At 26.1% G+C, this 18,222-nt stretch overlaps 4 protein-coding genes across 7 annotated transcripts in view; 2 read left to right on the forward strand and 2 right to left on the reverse strand.

Annotated features, from left to right (window-relative positions):
* Nucleotides 1–49: 49 nt before the first annotated feature.
* Nucleotides 50–3,209, reverse strand: Cyck (cyclin K). Of its 3 annotated transcripts, none has more exons than XM_074259417.1 (7): nt 2,792–3,209; nt 2,515–2,646; nt 1,718–1,823; nt 1,510–1,567; nt 1,248–1,420; nt 885–1,031; nt 50–764 (listed from the first exon to the last, which is right to left on the reverse strand). In XM_074259417.1, the coding sequence occupies exons 1-7, from the start codon at nt 3,008–3,010 to the stop codon at nt 364–366; spliced, it is 1,236 nt and encodes a 411-aa protein (XP_074115518.1). In that variant the 5' UTR covers nt 3,011–3,209; the 3' UTR covers nt 50–363. The 3 variants fall into 3 exon arrangements, with proteins under 3 accessions (XP_074115518.1, XP_074115519.1, XP_074115516.1); XM_074259418.1 differs by having other exon boundaries at nt 51–767; nt 2,928–3,190; XM_074259415.1 differs by having other exon boundaries at nt 51–767; nt 2,792–3,190.
* An 850-nt stretch (nt 3,210–4,059) lies between these two features.
* Nucleotides 4,060–8,846, forward strand: LOC141538104 (uncharacterized). 2 transcript variants are annotated; one of them, XM_074259419.1, is made up of 6 exons: nt 4,060–4,148; nt 4,435–4,653; nt 4,808–4,967; nt 5,156–5,369; nt 7,458–7,878; nt 8,375–8,846. In XM_074259419.1, exons 5-6 carry the CDS (start codon nt 7,591–7,593, stop codon nt 8,699–8,701), a joined length of 615 nt encoding a protein of 204 aa, XP_074115520.1. In that variant the 5' UTR covers nt 4,060–4,148; nt 4,435–4,653; nt 4,808–4,967; nt 5,156–5,369; nt 7,458–7,590; the 3' UTR covers nt 8,702–8,846. The 2 variants fall into 2 exon arrangements, with proteins under 2 accessions (XP_074115520.1, XP_074115521.1); XM_074259420.1 differs by lacking the exon at nt 4,060–4,148 and adding an exon at nt 4,345–4,359.
* Nucleotides 8,847–10,644: 1,798 nt separating this feature from the next.
* The window catches only part of Dip-lambda (Dpr-interacting protein lambda), a 135,762-nt gene continuing 128,184 nt past the window's right edge, over nt 10,645–18,222 (forward strand). The window contains exons 1-2 of the mRNA XM_074259430.1: nt 10,645–10,876; nt 11,313–11,399. The gene's annotated coding sequence lies outside the window, so the exon portion shown is untranslated. The remainder of the gene's footprint in view (nt 10,877–11,312; nt 11,400–18,222) is intronic.
* Nucleotides 11,541–17,047, reverse strand: LOC141538111 (calcium and integrin-binding protein 1). Its single transcript, XM_074259431.1, has 6 exons — nt 16,816–17,047; nt 14,345–14,675; nt 13,965–14,067; nt 12,623–12,770; nt 12,433–12,554; nt 11,541–11,793 (listed from the first exon to the last, which is right to left on the reverse strand). The coding sequence occupies exons 2-6, from the start codon at nt 14,437–14,439 to the stop codon at nt 11,683–11,685; spliced, it is 579 nt and encodes a 192-aa protein (XP_074115532.1). The 5' UTR covers nt 14,440–14,675; nt 16,816–17,047; the 3' UTR covers nt 11,541–11,682.

The following is an 18,222-nucleotide window of genomic DNA, read 5'->3' on the forward strand; positions in this document are numbered from 1 at the left end:
CACAAATAAATTCAGTATTTTCATTATAATTTATTGACTATAAAAAAAATAATAATTAAATTATTATTATTGCTTTCTAGTAAAAAAAAACTTGCGTTTTTTTTTTATTATTATCATTTTTTAGTATCAAATTTTAAAATACAAATATGTTCAATGCAATTTGATCACTAACAAGCAAGTGACCAAAAATTCAACATTCATCGGAAAAAAAAAAAAAAATAAAATAAATAATCATAATTTTCTTCCATGAATTTTGATAATTTCCTTGTAACCAAAAAATAATTTCATTAAACTAAAGATATTTCATCAAATAAAATATTGTCCAGTGAATTACTTAATAAAAACAGTACAAAATGATTTTGCTTATGAGGGAGGTGGATAGTAAGGACGAGGAGGATTTCCAGGAACGGGATTCCCCGGTGGAAAGTAGGTGGCGTTCGTTGGGTAGCCGTAAGATTGGAAGGGCGGAGCTGGAGTGGGAGGCGGCTGAGCTGGACGGATCGGAGGAGCCAGCCGCATCGCTGGCACTAAATGGTTCATCGGATTCACCGAGGGTGGTGGCACCGAGATATTTGCTGGAGGAAACACTCCAGGATATGGCGCGGGTGCTGGTGCGAAATTTGGCGGGTACGCAGTGTAGTGCGGGGGTGGAATTTCAATAGGTTTCACCACGGCTTCTGGTTGAAGGACTGGAGGCTCCAGTGGTGGGCAGCCGTTTGATGGAACTGACGTTGTTTCTATTTTTTGGATTTTTATTGGCGTTCCTGCTGTTGCAAAAAATCATTTTTATCAATTATTAATTATTACCAGTTGATTAAATATTTAATTTATTGCGAAATTTTTTTATTTTAATTATTGAAGATTATTTAATTAAATAGACTTACTGTTCGGAGTATTGGATGCTGATTCAATAGACGCAGGTGTTGTTATTACTTCAGCGGTAGCGTGATTTGATGGTGTCATTGGTGGTGAATCTGGAGGCTTTGCGTTATTAGCCTGTGAATATAAATCTAATACTTGATGACAGATATCTAAAAATAATAATTAAAATTTTAGAATTTTTTTTTTTTTAAGAACACAGAAATTAATTTTACTTAAAAAAAAAAAAATTATTAAAATAGTCAAATTTTTTAGCAATAAAATTATTGTGAAAAAATTTAGTTAAAAAAATTCTACAATTCCGAAAATTTTTCTTAGTTCAAGTAAATATTTTTTTCTGTGTTAAATTTAAATTAATAAATAAATACCTTCTAATAAATCCATTGTAACATCTTCGACAAACATATCCCACCACCTCAAGTGTTTGGGTTGTCTGCCGTTCCAATCAACGACTTCAAATTTACTTAATTTTCCAGCTAAATACATTAGCGCTACTGCTATTATTTCTGGCTCCCATTGTAATGACAATGTCGTACATAAACTAAAAAAAAATTTTAATTAAAATTAATTTATCATTTAAATTTATTCGATGGTCAGTATTTGTGTTGAGATTAAAAATAAATAGTTTACCTATCATTTACAAATGTCCAAGCCATTTGTACCATTTTTTGTAATTTGCCTTTATCTCCTATAAATAAATTTTTAAAATCAATATTTATAAATAAAAATTATCCAAATTTAGTATGTTGTAAAAAAATAATATAAATTTGGAAACTTTTTATTTTTATGATTTAAAATACGTAAAGATATATATTTTAATTAAACATCAATACAATACCTTTTAAACATTTAGCGTATTTTAATAAATAACTGTAGGGATGTTCAACTTGTAAATCGAATTTTATTGTTTGCAATAAAATTCTTTCAAGTGTCATTACTTCTTCCTAAAATAAAATAAATAATTAATAATTAAAATTATTTTTTGGAGCAAATTTTTTTTCAAACTGTCATTTGACAATTTTTAAAATTTTCTTTAATAAATGAATTATTGCAAAAAAAAAAAAATATTAAAAAAATAGACTTGTAGAAATTTATTAAAATTAAAAATGCAATTTTTTAAAAATAATTTTTTATAACAAATTTTTTTGTTAAAAAAAATTAAAAAATTATCATAAAGATAAACTTAGCAGATATTTAATAATTTTTAGAATTTTTTTTAACACATAAATTATGGCAAAAAAAATTAAGAAAAAAAATTGACATTTAGAAATTAAAAATTGAATTTTTTAAAAACTATTTTGTTGTTAAATAAAATTTAAAATTTCTATAATGACTGCTAATTTTAATAAGAATTAATTAAGCAGCTATTTATTATTTAAAAAATTTTTTAACAAATAATTTATGGCAAAAATAAATGAGAAAAAAAAATTGACATTTAAAAATTTTTAAAAATTATAAATGCAATTTTTTAAAAATAATTTCTCAGAAAAGATTTATTTGTTAAATAAAATTAAAAAATTATCAAGCGACAGCTAAATTAATTGTAATATAAAATTTTCTCTAAAATAATTTAAGCAAAAAAATTCCTCAAGCTGTCAGAAGTCTGTAATTTTATTTCCAAAAAAAAAAACTTACCTTCGGATCTTCTCCAAAAGTCGCAAATTTTTGATCAGTCAACAAAGTTTTAGCTGTCTTAATAATATCCTTGCATTTTTTGGGAGTTTCTTCGACTTTCCCCGCCAAAAATAAGCAGCAACAAGCAGTGACCTGAAAAACATTCACCAGTCATAGTCAGGAGAAGATTTGCGGATCCAAGTTACAGGACAATAATGACTGAAGGGGGTGAATATTTTGGTGAAGGATGATCGAGGCTGGTTGGTTGATCGAGTTGGTAAAAAATTCAGGGACTTACGTATCGAGGAAACTGTTTAAACGAGTGAAACATGTAAAAACGGTGAAAATAAACAACTCCAGTTGCCATAGTGTTATAACCTAAATCCATCTTCGAGCCAGTGTCTATTATAAATCTGGCGCCTTCTTTTCTGTACCTGCATTCTGTTTCGTAGTCTATCGAGTCTTGGATTGATGGAGTGTGTCTCAGTTCTTTTTTGTCATAGTACCAGCACGGCATTATTCCAATTTGTACTTGCTTAAATAATTACTTACTGCTCACTTAATTAAATGATTGCTTTTAACCGCACTTTTTGACACTTGAAGAAACTTCTAAGTTTACCTCGGTGGCGCTCTAGTCGACTTGTTTAAAATCGATTCTCGATATTTTTTAGCGATTAGTAGTTTTTGTTTTGGTTATTAAAAATGATAAATATTATTGTGACAAAATCAGCTGATTTTTGTTTTTTTTTTTGTTTTACTTGATATTTAATAATTTAGAATTTAAAAAATAAAAATTAATTTATGAAAATAAAGTTAGCTGATATTTAAAAATTTTTATTATTTTTTTTTATTAAAAAAAATTTTTTTTTTATTAAAAAAAAATAATAAAACTCCAAAAACTATAAATGCAATTTAAAAAAAATTTTTTTTAGTTCTAATTTAATAAATTAAGCAAAATGAAAAATGTCAGCTAACTTTATGGTTATAATTAATTAAGCAGACATTTGATAATTTTTTAACCAATAAATTGTGGTAAAAAAAAATAAGAAAAACGGTTTGACAGGTAAAAATTAAAAAATGTAATTTTTTTAAATAATTTTTTGGAACAAATTTTTTTATTAAAAAAAAATTATAGCTAGCAGTCAGTTGATTATTTTTTATATTTTTTTTTAACAAATAAATTTGTTCCAAAAACTAATTTTTGAAAAATTGCATTTTTAATATTTTAAAATTTCTAAAAAAATTTTTTTTTTGCCATAATTTATTTGTTAAAAAATTTCTTAAAATTATCAAACATAAAAGTTAACTTAGAAGATATTTAATAATTTTTAGAATTTTTTTTAACAAATAAATTATGGCAAAAAAAAAAATTATAAAAAAAATTGACATTTAGAAATTTTAAAAAACTACAAATACAATTTTTTAAAATTAATTTTTTGGAGGAAATTTATTTGTTAAAAAAAATTAAAAAATTATAAATAAATTTTCATAATTAAATTAATAAAACTAAAATTTTTAAACTGTCATAATAATATATCAGCATCATAAAAAAGCTTCAGTCTCCAACAGCTGATCCCATTAACCCCCCGGAGCGTCGCAGTTGTCATGTCATCTCAAAACAATTAAAGCAAAATAAAAAAAAAGTACAAAAATGAGTAAGTAAATAATAAAAATTATAATAACAATAATAAAAACAAAAAAAAAAAAAAAAAACAATAACAAACCCCCAAGTCGATATATTATCGACAAAAGCGATGAAGCACGACGAAAAGGTGTGAGTTGAAAGCTGAAATTGAGAATTGAGTACAGTGCAGCTCTGACAGTGCTTCGTAGGCTCACACTTACATCTGAAATTGTTTACAAAGGGTCTCCTACTCGTCAAACTAGCTCCTATATTCTGTATTCCATATATATTTACATCGGGTCTTTTTTTGCTTGTAGGAAGTGCAGTTACCAGTAAAATACAACCAGAAGATATTTTTCCAGACAAAGGTCAAGTTTTAGTGCGGTGAAATTAAAAGAAAACAAAAATATAATTAATGTCGTCATGAATTGTTCGTGTGTGATTTGTTGGGTGAGATTACAAGCCACCCACAATATTATAGCAACTGACTGCGGTCACATTTTTCACAATAATTGCCTCAACGAGTGGATCGAGAGGTTAGAAATTAAATTGTATTTTTTTCCATCAGCTTTTCATGTTACACATTTTTTTTTCTCCAACCATTTTCTCATTCTGTCGCATTTGCGCGTTAATTTTTAATCAGTGGTGGATTATTTTTGTGAAAATAAATAAAATAAACTGTTAATTCAGGTCTCCAACATGTCCAGAGTGTCGTAAAGATGTTAACTCGACCCAAATTCGTCGTCTTTATTTAAATTTTACAAATGACGACACCATACAAGATGACCCAGCAGTATTACAAGAACAAATTGATAAATTACAATTTTTATCACGCTTCCACGAGTCTCAGGTTGTTTATTATTTATTATTCAAATACTCATTATTTTTTATGGGAAGAAATAACAACGAGATAATTTTTATCGGCCTCGTTGTTCAATTAAAAATCAACAAAGATTAAATTCTTTCTTGATTTGTCATTATTATTATTTTAAATCCTAGAATTGGAGAATTATTTTTTTTTTTTTTTTTTTTTTTTAGATACAAACTCTGACGACGCAGAAAAAAATTATGAGCTAAGAATTAACGCGCTGGAACGTGAACTCATAACCCAGGCCAAGGAAGTCCGGAAACTTGACGCTGTTGTTTTTGCTCTGGAAGATCAATTGAAGGGCCACAAGGCCACTTGTGATGAGAGAAAATATTACCTCGAGCAAACTGTTAAATTGAAGAGTGACCTTGATAGTTGCAAGAGGTAATTAATATTTTTATTTATTTTAGGCAAATTAGCAGACTTCTAATTTTTATTTTCAAGTTAAAATTTTTTTTATTAAATTCAAAGAATTTTTTTTAATTTCAGTAATGGGTCAAACCCATTTTGGATCATAACTATGTGAAAAATTAACATTTGAAAATTTTTAGGTAGATTTCATAGAAATCAATCTTTTGCATTGGCCCTTACGTTGGAATTTACATGAAATTTTATTACATGCATTTATATATGCATGTAATCTAAACATATGTAAGAGATTTTTAGTTATCTAGCAACTCATCACGATGTCAGCTAAGAACAAATTTTAAGAATTAATTTCTAAACATATTTTAATTTAATTAAAAAAAAATTTATAAAATTTAGTTTGAGTTTTAATGAGGCTATTGTATAAATTTCCGAGAACATGCCCATAAAAACTTTTTCTAATTAATAACTGAATTGCCAATTGAGAATAATTCTTATAAATTAACTCATCTATAATTTTAATAATCTATTTTATAATTTTTTTTTTATTTAAATTTATAATTTTCAAACTTCTAGACAATATTTATAAAATTCGATCTTGAACCTTGGTAGCAAATTTGTCCTGTTCTTGACTTCAATGCCCCTGAATTTATTTTTCTACCTGAAATTTTAATTTACAACTCGTCTTAGTGTCTGAAGATGACTCAGGTCATTGACTCTGGTGTATTTGTAACTCCAAAAAATTTAATAAATATTCTTCAGAACCCTTTGGGCCCCCAAGGGTCTGCTAAGTCATGAAATTTTATTTTTCTTCAACTGTATTATACATTTTTAATTTTGTAACAATGACATACATTTTTAAATTAAATATCAAAATTTCTCCTATCAGTAATTAGGAGTTTAGCTCCTAAATATTGAAAAATTTTTCTATTCTCTATAAATTGTTTGTACAAAAATTAGACAACTCATTAAAAGCTATAATATATAATGCTATAATTAAATTCTTTTTGAAAACTAAATACTAAATTATTTCCAAAATTAAAAGCGCTCATATCTGATGAGTTAATGCATTTTAAATTACCGAATTTATTTGATGATAATTTCAGTTTTAAATATAATAAAAAAAAAAAAAAAACAACTCTACAATAAAATAAATAATTTCAATTAGAGATTGATTTTTGGAGAAATTTGAAAAAAAAAAAAAAAAAAAATTCAATTTTTTTTTTTTTTTAATTTCTTAAACAATTATTTTCTTTGATTGAAAAAATAAAGATTTTTGAGAAAAAAATTTTTTTTTCATTGAAGAAATAAATACAAATCGAAAAATTGCTCATAATGGTGATTTTTGCAAAAACAAAGAATTTAAAGCTTCGGGGCACTATGAAAAAAAAATCGCAGGGCTTTGAATTTTTCAGGGATTTTAGAGGACACTTGGAGGTTGAAAAATTACCGACGATATCCTTTGTTCATCCATTTTATCCAAAGTTATGCCAAGTTATTCAAATATCCTTAATCATGCGAATTTTTGTCGTTTTTTCAGTTAAAGTTTTCAATTAAAAAAAAATTTTTTTGACAAAAGCTATTCACGGTATCTTATAGAGAATATCGTGTAGTTTTCAAAACCGTCCTTCGATTTCCTATACGATCATTATTTCCAGAGTTATTGATTGTCAAAGTGAAAAAGTACTTTTTTGCTTTGACTGACGATAACTCCGCGGCAAATCATCGTACAGGCGTTTTGATTACGTCAAATTGAAGGGCATTAAATTTTCTAAAAAATGCTTTTCAGCGAAACAATGGAAAAAATTTTTTTGAAGCCAGTAGATTTTTTTTAAGATACCAAATTTTAAGAAAAAATTTGGAAAATTTTTTTTTTGTAGTTTTCTTAGGATTTCTCCAGACTCGAACATGATCAAAAATTTTCACGGTCATATCTAAAAACTAGACACTTGGAGCTACAATTTCCTTTTTTGTTTTTTTTTTGCTGTAGTATCATTTTCCTCGGAGTTACAGTTCGTTGAAAATCGTGACTGCAAGGTTGCTAGTTATTAATTATTTTTGTTTAAAAAAAAAAAAATAAGTCTAAAATAAAATAAATATTTTCAGTCTTTTAAGCCTTGAACAAACTGCCCACGAGCATTACAAATCACTGGCGCTGAGGCATGAGTTGACAATAAGCCAAAACAATGCGAAAATCGACAAGCTCCAAGAACAACTAGCCTTATCGGAAACGAAGTATATGACCAAGCTCCAGGAAGCAGAAAGTCTCCAGCACATGTTGGCTCGAGCGAAAACTCCGGTGACAACTTCGACCATAAACAATGACTCGATATTGATGTCAACATTGCCTGACCTGGATGATATACGACTGGTTCAGTCCCCTAGTCGCTCCGAGCCGGCTTTTCCCTTTAACTTGGTGATAAAGTCTCGGGAGAACAAGGAAAATGAACCTATGCCCAATATGTTTTCTTTTTTTAAAAGAAAAACCGCTACTCCTGAGTATGGACAACCTACCAAAAGACTAACGGTAATTATTTTTTTTTTATTTTGCATCGAAAAAAATTTTGCTTTACTTTTATTGCAAATTATGACAAATTTTTCATGCTTTGAGTATTAATTATTCACAAAGTTGTAAATAATGAGTCATTTAATTTAATATTTAAATGAAAAAATAATAAGGTAAAAAGTTCTAGTAGTTGAAAAAGTTTTTAATAATAAATTTAATTTTTAATTTAAGTTTAAAAAATTTTTTTCAATAACTTTATTTATTTATTTATTTATTTATTTTTTTTTTTTTTCAGATTAAAAAAACCATGAGATTTTTTAGGAAAATTAATTATTTATCTTCAGCTGAAAATTTTTAATAAAATCAAAATATTAAAATTCAATTATTGTTGATTTATAAATTTTTAAAAGACTTAAAATTTTCCAAATAAATTTTGATTAAAAAAATTCTGCACAAATTTTTAAACCTCCGTCAAAATTTTTGGAACAAAATACTAACAAGCTTATTTATTTTTCAGCCTCCAAATCACATAGATACAACACTTGCGAAAGAGCTAGAGTCTTCTTGCAATAAAGTAGAGTCAGATCCAACAACGTCAGGGTGTCAGAAAAAAAACTGCGTCAGTATAACAGACACTCATTTGCCAGCGACAAATAACTTGTCCGCTTCGTCAACACGGTCACTGTCTTCATCTTCACTCTCTTCCCAGTCATCTTCTCTATCTTCGTCCTCATCTTCATCCTCATCGTCTTCCTCATCGTCTTCTTGCACAAATAATGCTTTGAAACCGACTGAACTGGTTGACTTAACCGGCGATACTTCCATTGTCATAGACCTTACGTAAACATTATTTTTTACCGTTTAAATTCTAAATTCATGAAGCGAGTACAAGAAATTTATATATAATTGCATTTTCAGCTTTTAATGAATGATTCTAACTTTGGAGGTTTTTTATTTTTAATTAAATTATTTTGTAATTTTTTATTAAATTACTCGATTTAGTGAGAACAAACTTTGCGCAAATTTCTAAATTTAAAATTTTTTTATTTATAAAAAAAAATAATTTTAGAATCTTTGGATCAAATCTCAATGCAAAATTTGTATTAATAAATAAGTTTTACTATTTTTTTTTATAAATTGATGAATTATTCGAATAAATTCATCAGTTTGTATACTGTTATTGTTATTGAAATATTTTTGAGCTTTAATTCGAGACATTTCTCAAGAGTCAGATCAAATAATAAATTGATTTTTTTGCAATCGTGATTTTTTTTTTTTTTAAAGATGCATTTATTTATATGAATAATTATATTTAATTTAATTGTAAGTAATTATAAATAGTGTAATATTGTAATTAATTTGTAAAAAATAAATAAAGTAAATGTATAAATTAAATTTTATAATTTGAAATTTATTTTTTATTTCATTATTACAATTTTAATTTATTATTTATTTATTTATTTATTAAAAACAAATAAATAATAATTAGAAATTAAAAATATTAATTTATATTTTAAAAGAAATAAAACTCGGATATTTAAATATTTAATTTTACTAGAAATTTAAATAGCGCGCCTTTATTTCGACCAATCAGGAATCACGTCCGATTTTTTGCAAGTTTCGACTAACTTCACACTCTCATGTATTTTTATTGTAAAGAATATCAAAATATTTAATTTCTGGTAACTAAATATTTTTTATAAATTTTCTTTTTATTAATTAAAATTAAATTATTCAAAAAGACTTAATTAAAATATTTTTTCTTCACAATTGAGAGCGAATATTTTTTATCAAAAAAGAATTTCTAAATAACTAACTAATATTAAATTATCAACAATTAATATTAAATTACGCCATTATAAATTTATAATCACAAAAAAAATTTTCAATTTTAATTTTAATTAAAAAAAAAAAAATAAAAATTTCTGATGAAAAAAGTGGAAGGGGAAAAATAAAAAGTGGGGGTAAGTTGTCAGTTAGCGACGCACTAGGGACCGACGCCACCGACATTCGGTCTAGAAGTTTCCGGCACCTCGCATCGAGTTCCCGCGTTTTTGTGCCGCTCCGCACTTACAGTAAAAAATATTGCATTAATAATTGAAAATAATTGTCGAGTAATGTTTTAAAATACTTTAATTATATTAGTAATTGTAAATAATAATAAATTTGCGAGAAATAATGTATTTAAAAAAAAAAATCTTCAATTTTACTGAGTCATGACGTCAGAGCTTGTCGGTTATTTTTAAATATGAAATTCAATTTATTTTTTCGATTTTATTATCTCAAAGCGTGTAATTATTTTTTTGTAACGTAATTTGAGTATTATTTCAACGAAATTAGTAATTTTTTATGATTTTTGAAAATATTTGTGCAAAAGTGCCGTGAAAATTATTTTAGTGTCTCAAGATGGCGGACCAAGATGGCGCGCGCGCGCGGGAAAGTTTGAATTTGTGTTTTTGTTGATTCTTTTTTGTTTTTTGTTTTTATTAATGAAAAGTGTTCTAGTTTGACAATTGTTAGAATTTTTTTTTTAAATTGTAAGTTTTATAAATTTGATTTGGATAAATTAAAAAAAATTTTTTAATTAAAAAAAAGGAAATTACTGTTTATTTATGACACTGAAGTTGACAGATATAAAAATTTTTTTAGATATTTATTGCAATTACGTTATTAAAAAAAAATTTTAATCAAAAAGTTTCACATGTAAAAATTAATAAAAATTACAAGTGAAAATTTTTAGAAACATTTTTTTATTGTAATTGATTTTTTGAAAAATATTTTTTAAATTAACAGCTGACTGCTAACTTCAGTGTTATGTTTATTACAGTATTCCAAAAATTCTAAATAAGTTTTTCTTGAATTTTTTTTTTTTCTGGTTCTTGAAGTTTGAATAATTATTGACAGTAAAAAAGTGTAAACAGAATTTAAAAGTGACAGTGTAGTGATAGTCTAGTGACAGTGTAGTGAAAGTGTAGTGATGGTATAGTGACAGTGTAGTCACAGTGTAGTAATAACAAACGTAAGTTTTCATTTTTATTATTATTATTATTATTATTATTCAGCATTCTTAAAAAATAATTTTATCATTTTAAAAATTATTATTATTTCTTTTTTTTTTTATTTATGATATTAAAATTGACAAACGAAAATTCTCTTGTTAATATTTTTGAGCAAATAAATTATTATCAATAATCTATTTAAAAAAAAAATAAGTTTAATAATTTTTTTTTAAATAAAAAATGACTTTAATAATTTTTTTTTAATTATAAAAAATTACTTTAATAATTTTTTTAAATATAAAAAATTGTTTAAACAATTTAAAAAAATTTTTATGAAATTTATCAAAATTTTTTTTAACGTCTAAAAAACGTCAAAAATTTATTACATCCCTGTTAAATTGAGTACTACAAAAAAAATTCAAAATATCTCTTTAACCAATTTGTGTCTATTTCTAGATTCTTGAATTTCGAAGAATAATTGGGAGTAAAAAGGAGTCAACAAGTCCCGAAATGCCATAGTAATAACCAGTAATGACAGCAAATGTGAGTCCTTTTGATGATTATTCATATTTTCATATATTAAACAAACAACCGAGTAAATGCAAAACGATGTCGGAATTTTCATATTGAAATTAAAATTCAAAATGAATAAATAACCGCTGTGTGATTAATTACTGTCAAATATCAAATTACGGGGTGAATTTATTAAAAGCTTTTAGTACATTTAAAAAAAAAATTAGTAACTTTTAAAATTTATATTGAAGAGAATAATTATAAATTAATTATTAAAATAATTTAACCAATTTATTTAAATAAAACAATTGAATTAAATTTTTATTCTAAACGTGTGTGCAAACTCCGGCATCCTCGATACAGTGTGTACGAATTCTTGAACACCGACACTGCCGTTCATCACCAGATCCAATTCTTGAATGATCTATAAAAAAATATGTGAAGATTTTGTATTACAACAATTTAAAAAGTCTGTTTAAGTACTTTTTGAATTTTCCCATTTTTATAAGTGTTTAATGCTGGGTTTTTTATTTTTATACTGAACTAGGCTGTATATATACATACTTAAAGTTAAATATTCTCTATATATAAAATAGTTTTGGAAGTTAACGGATCGCTGTATATAGATAGTAAAACGGCACTCGATTATAATGCAGTAAAGTCCATATTCTCTTTCCAGACATTACAGACAATACAATACAATAATAAATTTTAAATTAATCACGTAGAAGTTTGCAGGTTATACAAAGTCAATGCATATTATATAAAGGCTTTATCATTTACGGCGAGCGAGTGTAAAATCAAAGGGTCATACTGCTAGATTCTCTATTCTCATTCTACTAAAATAATATTCCTTGTATATATGTATATAGAAGAACATTGGCATAACTGAAACATAAGCTTGCAGTATAGTTATACCGAGCATATTATTGAAGGGTTAGACAATAGAATTATTGTCCTTGTTTTATCACGCTTATATAAATAGATATATTTAAGTGCTGATAAAGTTAAGCAAAGTTTCTACCAAAAATAGCATTTATTTTTTTATTCAAAATTATTATACCACTTGTGCGATAAATTTTGAGCTTTTGCGGTCAATTCTCGGTTCGTTGTTCTTTAATCCTGTAAGTTTTTCTACAACTTTTATCAAATCATTCAGAGACAGCTGGTTATCTTCATCAAAATCTGTAAAAATAGGATTAATTATTTAAAGCATTGGAAATTGATAAAATTTGATAGAAAAATATTCAAACCAAAAATTTTAAACGCCCAGGCGGCTTTTACGTCACCGGGGCAATTTTCTGACATTACTGAGAACAAATCAATCAAATCGTCGAAACTCATAGTGCCGTTGTTATCAGTTGAAAAAACACACAGGATTGAATCGCGAAATGGATTGTACTGAAAAGTGCGAACATTAATTTTTTTTTTTTTTTTTTTACATAACAGCTCTTTGAAGTCGATATTTAATATGTGTCATATGGTATGTTGGTGTAATTATTTTTTTCACATTTTTTATTTTATTATTATACGTACTAGCAACCTTGCAGTCACTTTGTGACTGCCGTGACTAGTAAACTATAAATAAAGAACATTTTGGTTTATTAAATAATACCTTTGTTAAATTGCACCGTACTTTCTTAAATATTGACATTTTTAAAGATATAAGCTCATCCCGATGTTACTCTCATCAAGAGCTTTCATTTGAGTACCCACATGCATTTTTAATATATTTTTCATATATACATATATATAATATATATAAATATATAAATATATGAAAAATTGATGTGGGTACTCAAATGAAAGATCTCGATGAGTGTAATCTCGAGATGAGCTTATATCTTTAAAAATATCATTAGTTGATAAGATAGCAAAGTCAGTTCTTAACTATTGACGTTTTTAAAGAGCAATTATAAGAAGTCTTCTTTATTAAAAATTAAATTTTTTACAAAAACGGTCCTGATCAATTTTCCCGTATCTTTAACACTTAAGAAAAAATTTAAAAAATAGACTAAAAATTTTCACCGTATCATATAAATATTTTTAAAATTTAATATCGATATTCAATATAGAATTGAATTGTATGCATTAACAACAATGATTAATTAGCAATGTACGTTTATAAATAAATGATAATAATTGATTTCCGGCTTGGTTACGGATGAATATCATTGATTTAATAATCAATCATAGCCCGGTTTAAGTTTTGTAAAATTAGTCGTTTGAAATTAGCCAAATTATTACACATTTAAAATAACTTTTATTTTAAAAGATATTTTTAGATATTTAAACTTAAAAAAAATTAACCGATGAGAAATGACTCAATAAATTTATTTCTAATGATTGTTAAATAAGAATTTAAAAAATCACATGTTTGGTGATTTTATTAGGGAATAATTTTTCATTAAAAAATCATAGGTCGTTTTTTTGATACATTCGACCAATAACATTTCATCTCTATTTTATTGTAGAAAATTGTAGGAAATTTATTTATTATAAAATTTCAATAGAATGAAAACAAGCTAAGTATTTTAGACATCGTTAATTATTTATGTAAATTTATATTTAATTAAATACACATTTATTACTTACTCGAAGTTGCGGAACTACTTTGAGTATTTCTTCAACTGGAATCCGTTGATGCTGTAGCTCCTCAGTTCCACGCGGTAGTAAACTTTTGAAAAGTTTTGCAACACTGAAAATACAACAGATATATTTCCGTAACCAATTCCAATATTAGTTTATCTTATTAAAAAATAACGCGTAACAATTTAAAAAATTACTTGCAAATTAAAATTAAAATATTTAAATAATCTAATTAATGAAAAACTTTAATTACATTGCATTTAAAAAAAAAAAAAAACTTTTTTTTTTTGTTTTCATAAATTTTTTGTGGCCGGGATAAAACAACCGTATATATGTATGAAGAAATTCTAAATGTGTATCAGTACAGTATATATTTATATACTTACTGAAGTATTTCGGCTTTATTCAAGTACGTAAGCTGGGCATACTCTTCCAACATTTCGCGAGTTATTCGCGATTCTCTTGAGCTTGAACTTCCCATTATATTCTATTTTATCGTCCCAAATCCTATCCCATCCTATTCTCTTCACTATCCTTCATATGTATATATATTTTAGCGCACTCAAAATTCATCCACTTGACATAAACACACAGTCACTCGCTCACGTCAACACTCATGAGAAATCCAATAATGCGCTTATGTATAACGATCTATCATACACTAAACACACCTAGATTTATCATTTCTATGTAGTACAATATTATATCTCGGATACGCTGAAAAAAATTATGATAACAAGAATCGATTAAATTTAATTATCTTATCTTATCAATTCATTAACGATCTCAGTATACTTTTGTTTCATCCTTTGCTACATTGTTTTGCACAAATATTAAAAAAAAATTTTTTTTCAAGAAACATATAGGGAAGGGTGGGGCAAGATGGCCCACCTCCAAAATATGATAAAAAAAAAATTAGAAAAATAAATTTTCGTCAATTTTTAAGGTGGGCTGTCTTGCCCCACCCTCCACTATTACTAATTTACAAAGTAAAGTGTTACAAATTTACAAATTTTATTTATTAAAATTAAACCGTTGACAAAATAATTATCATAGCAACGAAAAGCGAGAACAAAATTATTTTTTTTTAAATATTATCAGTGGACAAAATATAACGTCGTTTATTAATTATTGATACTTTTTAAATTCCAAAATTTTAAACCAAGAATACTATTTAAAAAAAAATTTTCGAGCTGAAAAATTATTATTGAGTTGAGTAAATTTTTTTTTGGTTAAAAAAATTTTTTTCTTTTTTAACAAATTAATTTTTTTGCTTATTTTGATAACTCAGGGTCGGTTTTATCTAAAAAATTCTATTATGTTAAGAGCAAAACGTTCAAATCATTATTAAAATTGTTAAGCTATTAAATAAAAAAAATTTTTTTTAATGTTTTTACGTATGTAAATGAAAATAATTATCTGATCTCAATAAATTAATTACTAATTCCCCGTTAAAACCACAACTGCAGGGACAGACATTCAATTTAAAATTGATTGACATTTTTAATATTTATTCAATATTTCATTCATCATCTATAATATTTATAGAGCTGGCAAATGAATTGTTTGAAATCCATTTGTTAACGGTATTATTAATTATTGAATTCAACAAATACAGACGGCTATTTAATCTGCTATACACAGAAATAATATTTGCCTATATATGTACCAATAAAATGAGTGCATGCCATACATTTATTTATGTGTCATAAACTATGAAACTCGCATGGGAAATATGAGATACGATTTATTTTTTTTCCTGTTTGTTTTTTATATTTCCCGAGCGCTGACGGTTCGAGGATTATAAACCGAGTGAAGCTTTACGTTAACAAATTGAAATTAAAGTGCCTTACAAACGCGGCTAATAGTCTTCGATGTTAACTGTTATATTTGCTTGTTCCGCTTCAAAACTTCCATTTTATTGATAATACAACACTCGTCAAATAAAAAAAATTTTCGTTAAATCAAAATCAGATATTTTTTCATTATTTTCCCGCTCAGCTTAAGAATTTAAACCAGAATTTTTTTGCAAAAGTACCCGCGCATTCTTTTACAATTTATTCAACAATCCCAACTGTTTCAATAACTCAACCAAAATTCGATCCGAGCAATTGACATTCTAGTTTTTTTTTTTTTTTTTTTTTTACCGGAAAAATATTTTGTGCAATAAAAAAGCTTAAATGGAAAAGATAAATTGGTGATTGCTTCATTGAAAAATCGTTCTCAATCAATTTGTATACCATCATACAGATAATGAAAATCAATATTCATTCGGCAATTTTAGAAAATTTATTCAGTCTAATAGGACCGATTGAAATTATTTAAATAAACTAACAAATTTGTTCCCGCCAAGCAAGAGATAAATGTTGAAAGCTTGGAAACACGATAACCCATCAAAAATTCATTACTCACGTCATTTTTTTTTTTTCTCGATAGACCCGTTTAGTCTCTTTTATGATTTAGAATCTCAAATGACTAACTCGGTTTTTTCATTATAATTAATCTAAAACTAAATAATTTATAAGCAATCGTTCGTTGCATCAGTTATACGGTTTTAGCAAGATTTACTACCTAAAATCTTAAATATTTTACAATATACAAAATAATATTAGGGGAGGGTAGGGCAAGACGGCCCACATGGGGCAAGACGGTCCACCTCAAAAATTGACCAAAAATTTATTTTTCTAATATTTTTTAATCATATTTTGAGATGGTCCATCTTGCCCCAAAAAAAATTTTTTTTTTAACTTTCGAAAAATTCCGGTGAATTGAATCAAAGTTGGACGAGTGTAAATCCAGTTGATAGTAAAAAGCCACAAAAAATAAAAACTGGTTTAGATGGGCCGTCTTGCCTCACCTTCTATTAACATAATAATTTTGCCATTTGACTCTATGCCTTGGCATTAAAATGGAGTAAATAATTAGAATTAAAAAAAAAATTTTTTTTCATAATCCATGCAGTTTTGTTCAATCAAATCCACTTTGTCTTTTATTTAACTTAAACAATTAAGAGAAAAAAACAATTTCTCATAAACTTTCAAATCCATAAAAATAAAACAAACGAAACGAAAAAAATTTTAAACAACTACTCAAACATGTTATTGTACCAAATCACGTAGCTTGTAAATAATGGTACATACTGGGTAAATTTCTCGAGTAGACCATGCGATGCTGACATGCCGACATGTCAACAGCAACTATGCATCATCGAATGTCTCTTGCACGTTATAATAGCATCATCATCACTATTATCATTATCATCATCATAGAGGTGCTACGGGTACTTACACACACGTACAATAATTATAATAATAACAATAATAATAATGATTTTATTAATAATAATAACGGGGAGGACGATAGCGATAATGACAGTAGTAATGCAGTTAGCAGAAATAGCTGGGCAGTATATCTAATCCACAAATGTTGATTATCATTACAATAATAGTAGACCGGATAAACTTCCTGTTAATTCGATGGAAACTCAAAATCCACTGTCTACGATACGTCTGCCCGTATCGTTTCCTAAATCATCTGGTTTCCCGATTGTCACGCACTCTCTTTACCGAGCACTAATTTATGGCGCCTTCATTTTCAATCAACCTCCATTTCATTTGATATGAATTCTAGAGTGCTCGGCTGGTACGTCGCTGCTACTGATAATAAATATACGATGGACGGTAGTTTGATGGACTTGGATCAATCAATTTTCCAACTGTCTCTGACATTTATTTAATATACTGTTCATTAGTTGTCAGTGTTCTAGGGGTATTGATTTGTAATTTACGTGAATGTGAAATTACTTTTAACAGAATTGTATAAAAATTTTAATTAAGTCAAATTTAGCCTATAAGATGGTTAGAAAAAATAATTCAAAACTTTTTTATAAGGAATTCAAAAGTGCTTAAAATATTTAAAAGAATTCAAATTTCTTCTATTTTTTTAAGGATAAATAATTGAAAAAAGTTGAATCTCAAAATTTGGAAATTTTTTAACACTGTAAATTTATCAATAAATCATTAGAATTTCTTATTTAAATATTGATAGTTATGTAAAATTACATATAAATTATTATTTTGCAATATAAAAATAAAAATTCAGGAGAAAAAATTTTAAACTAATTATTTATTTAATTAAAAAAAAAAAATTTTGTTTGATTCAAAGCAATAGAATTTTTAAAAATTAATTTCTTGATTTAAAAATTTTTCTCTTTAATCAAATGAATTTTTTTTCTGTTTTTATCGTTAAAATTTTTAATTCTTTA

Source organism: Cotesia typhae, unplaced genomic scaffold, assembly GCF_013202065.1.
Source record: "Cotesia typhae breed Kobodo isofemale line unplaced genomic scaffold, CoteBio_Ctyphae contig_20, whole genome shotgun sequence".
Lineage (NCBI taxonomy): Eukaryota > Metazoa > Arthropoda > Insecta > Hymenoptera > Braconidae > Cotesia > Cotesia typhae.

What these genes read in the sequence shown, in the direction of transcription:
- Cyck (XM_074259415.1), bottom strand. Translation starts at nt 3,010, where the DNA reads ATGCCGTGCTGGTACTATGACAAAAAAGAACTGAGACACACTCCATCA. An exon ending in CTTTTGGAGAAGATCCGAAG is followed by an intron (nt 1,824 to 2,514) that starts GTAAGTTTTTTT and finishes ATTTTATTTTAG; the next exon opens with GAAGAAGTAATGACACTTGA. An exon ending in AGCATCCAATACTCCGAACA is followed by an intron (nt 768 to 884) that starts GTAAGTCTATTT and finishes TTTTTGCAACAG; the next exon opens with CAGGAACGCCAATAAAAATC.
- LOC141538104 (XM_074259419.1), top strand. Translation starts at nt 7,591, where the DNA reads ATGACCAAGCTCCAGGAAGCAGAAAGTCTCCAGCACATGTTGGCTCGA. An exon ending in AACCTACCAAAAGACTAACG is followed by an intron (nt 7,879 to 8,374) that starts GTAATTATTTTT and finishes TTTATTTTTCAG; the next exon opens with CCTCCAAATCACATAGATAC.
- LOC141538111 (XM_074259431.1), bottom strand. Translation starts at nt 14,439, where the DNA reads ATGGGAAGTTCAAGCTCAAGAGAATCGCGAATAACTCGCGAAATGTTG. An exon ending in AATAAAGCCGAAATACTTCA is followed by an intron (nt 14,068 to 14,344) that starts GTAAGTATATAA and finishes TTGTATTTTCAG; the next exon opens with TGTTGCAAAACTTTTCAAAA. An exon ending in AAGTAGTTCCGCAACTTCGA is followed by an intron (nt 12,771 to 13,964) that starts GTAAGTAATAAA and finishes CGCACTTTTCAG; the next exon opens with TACAATCCATTTCGCGATTC.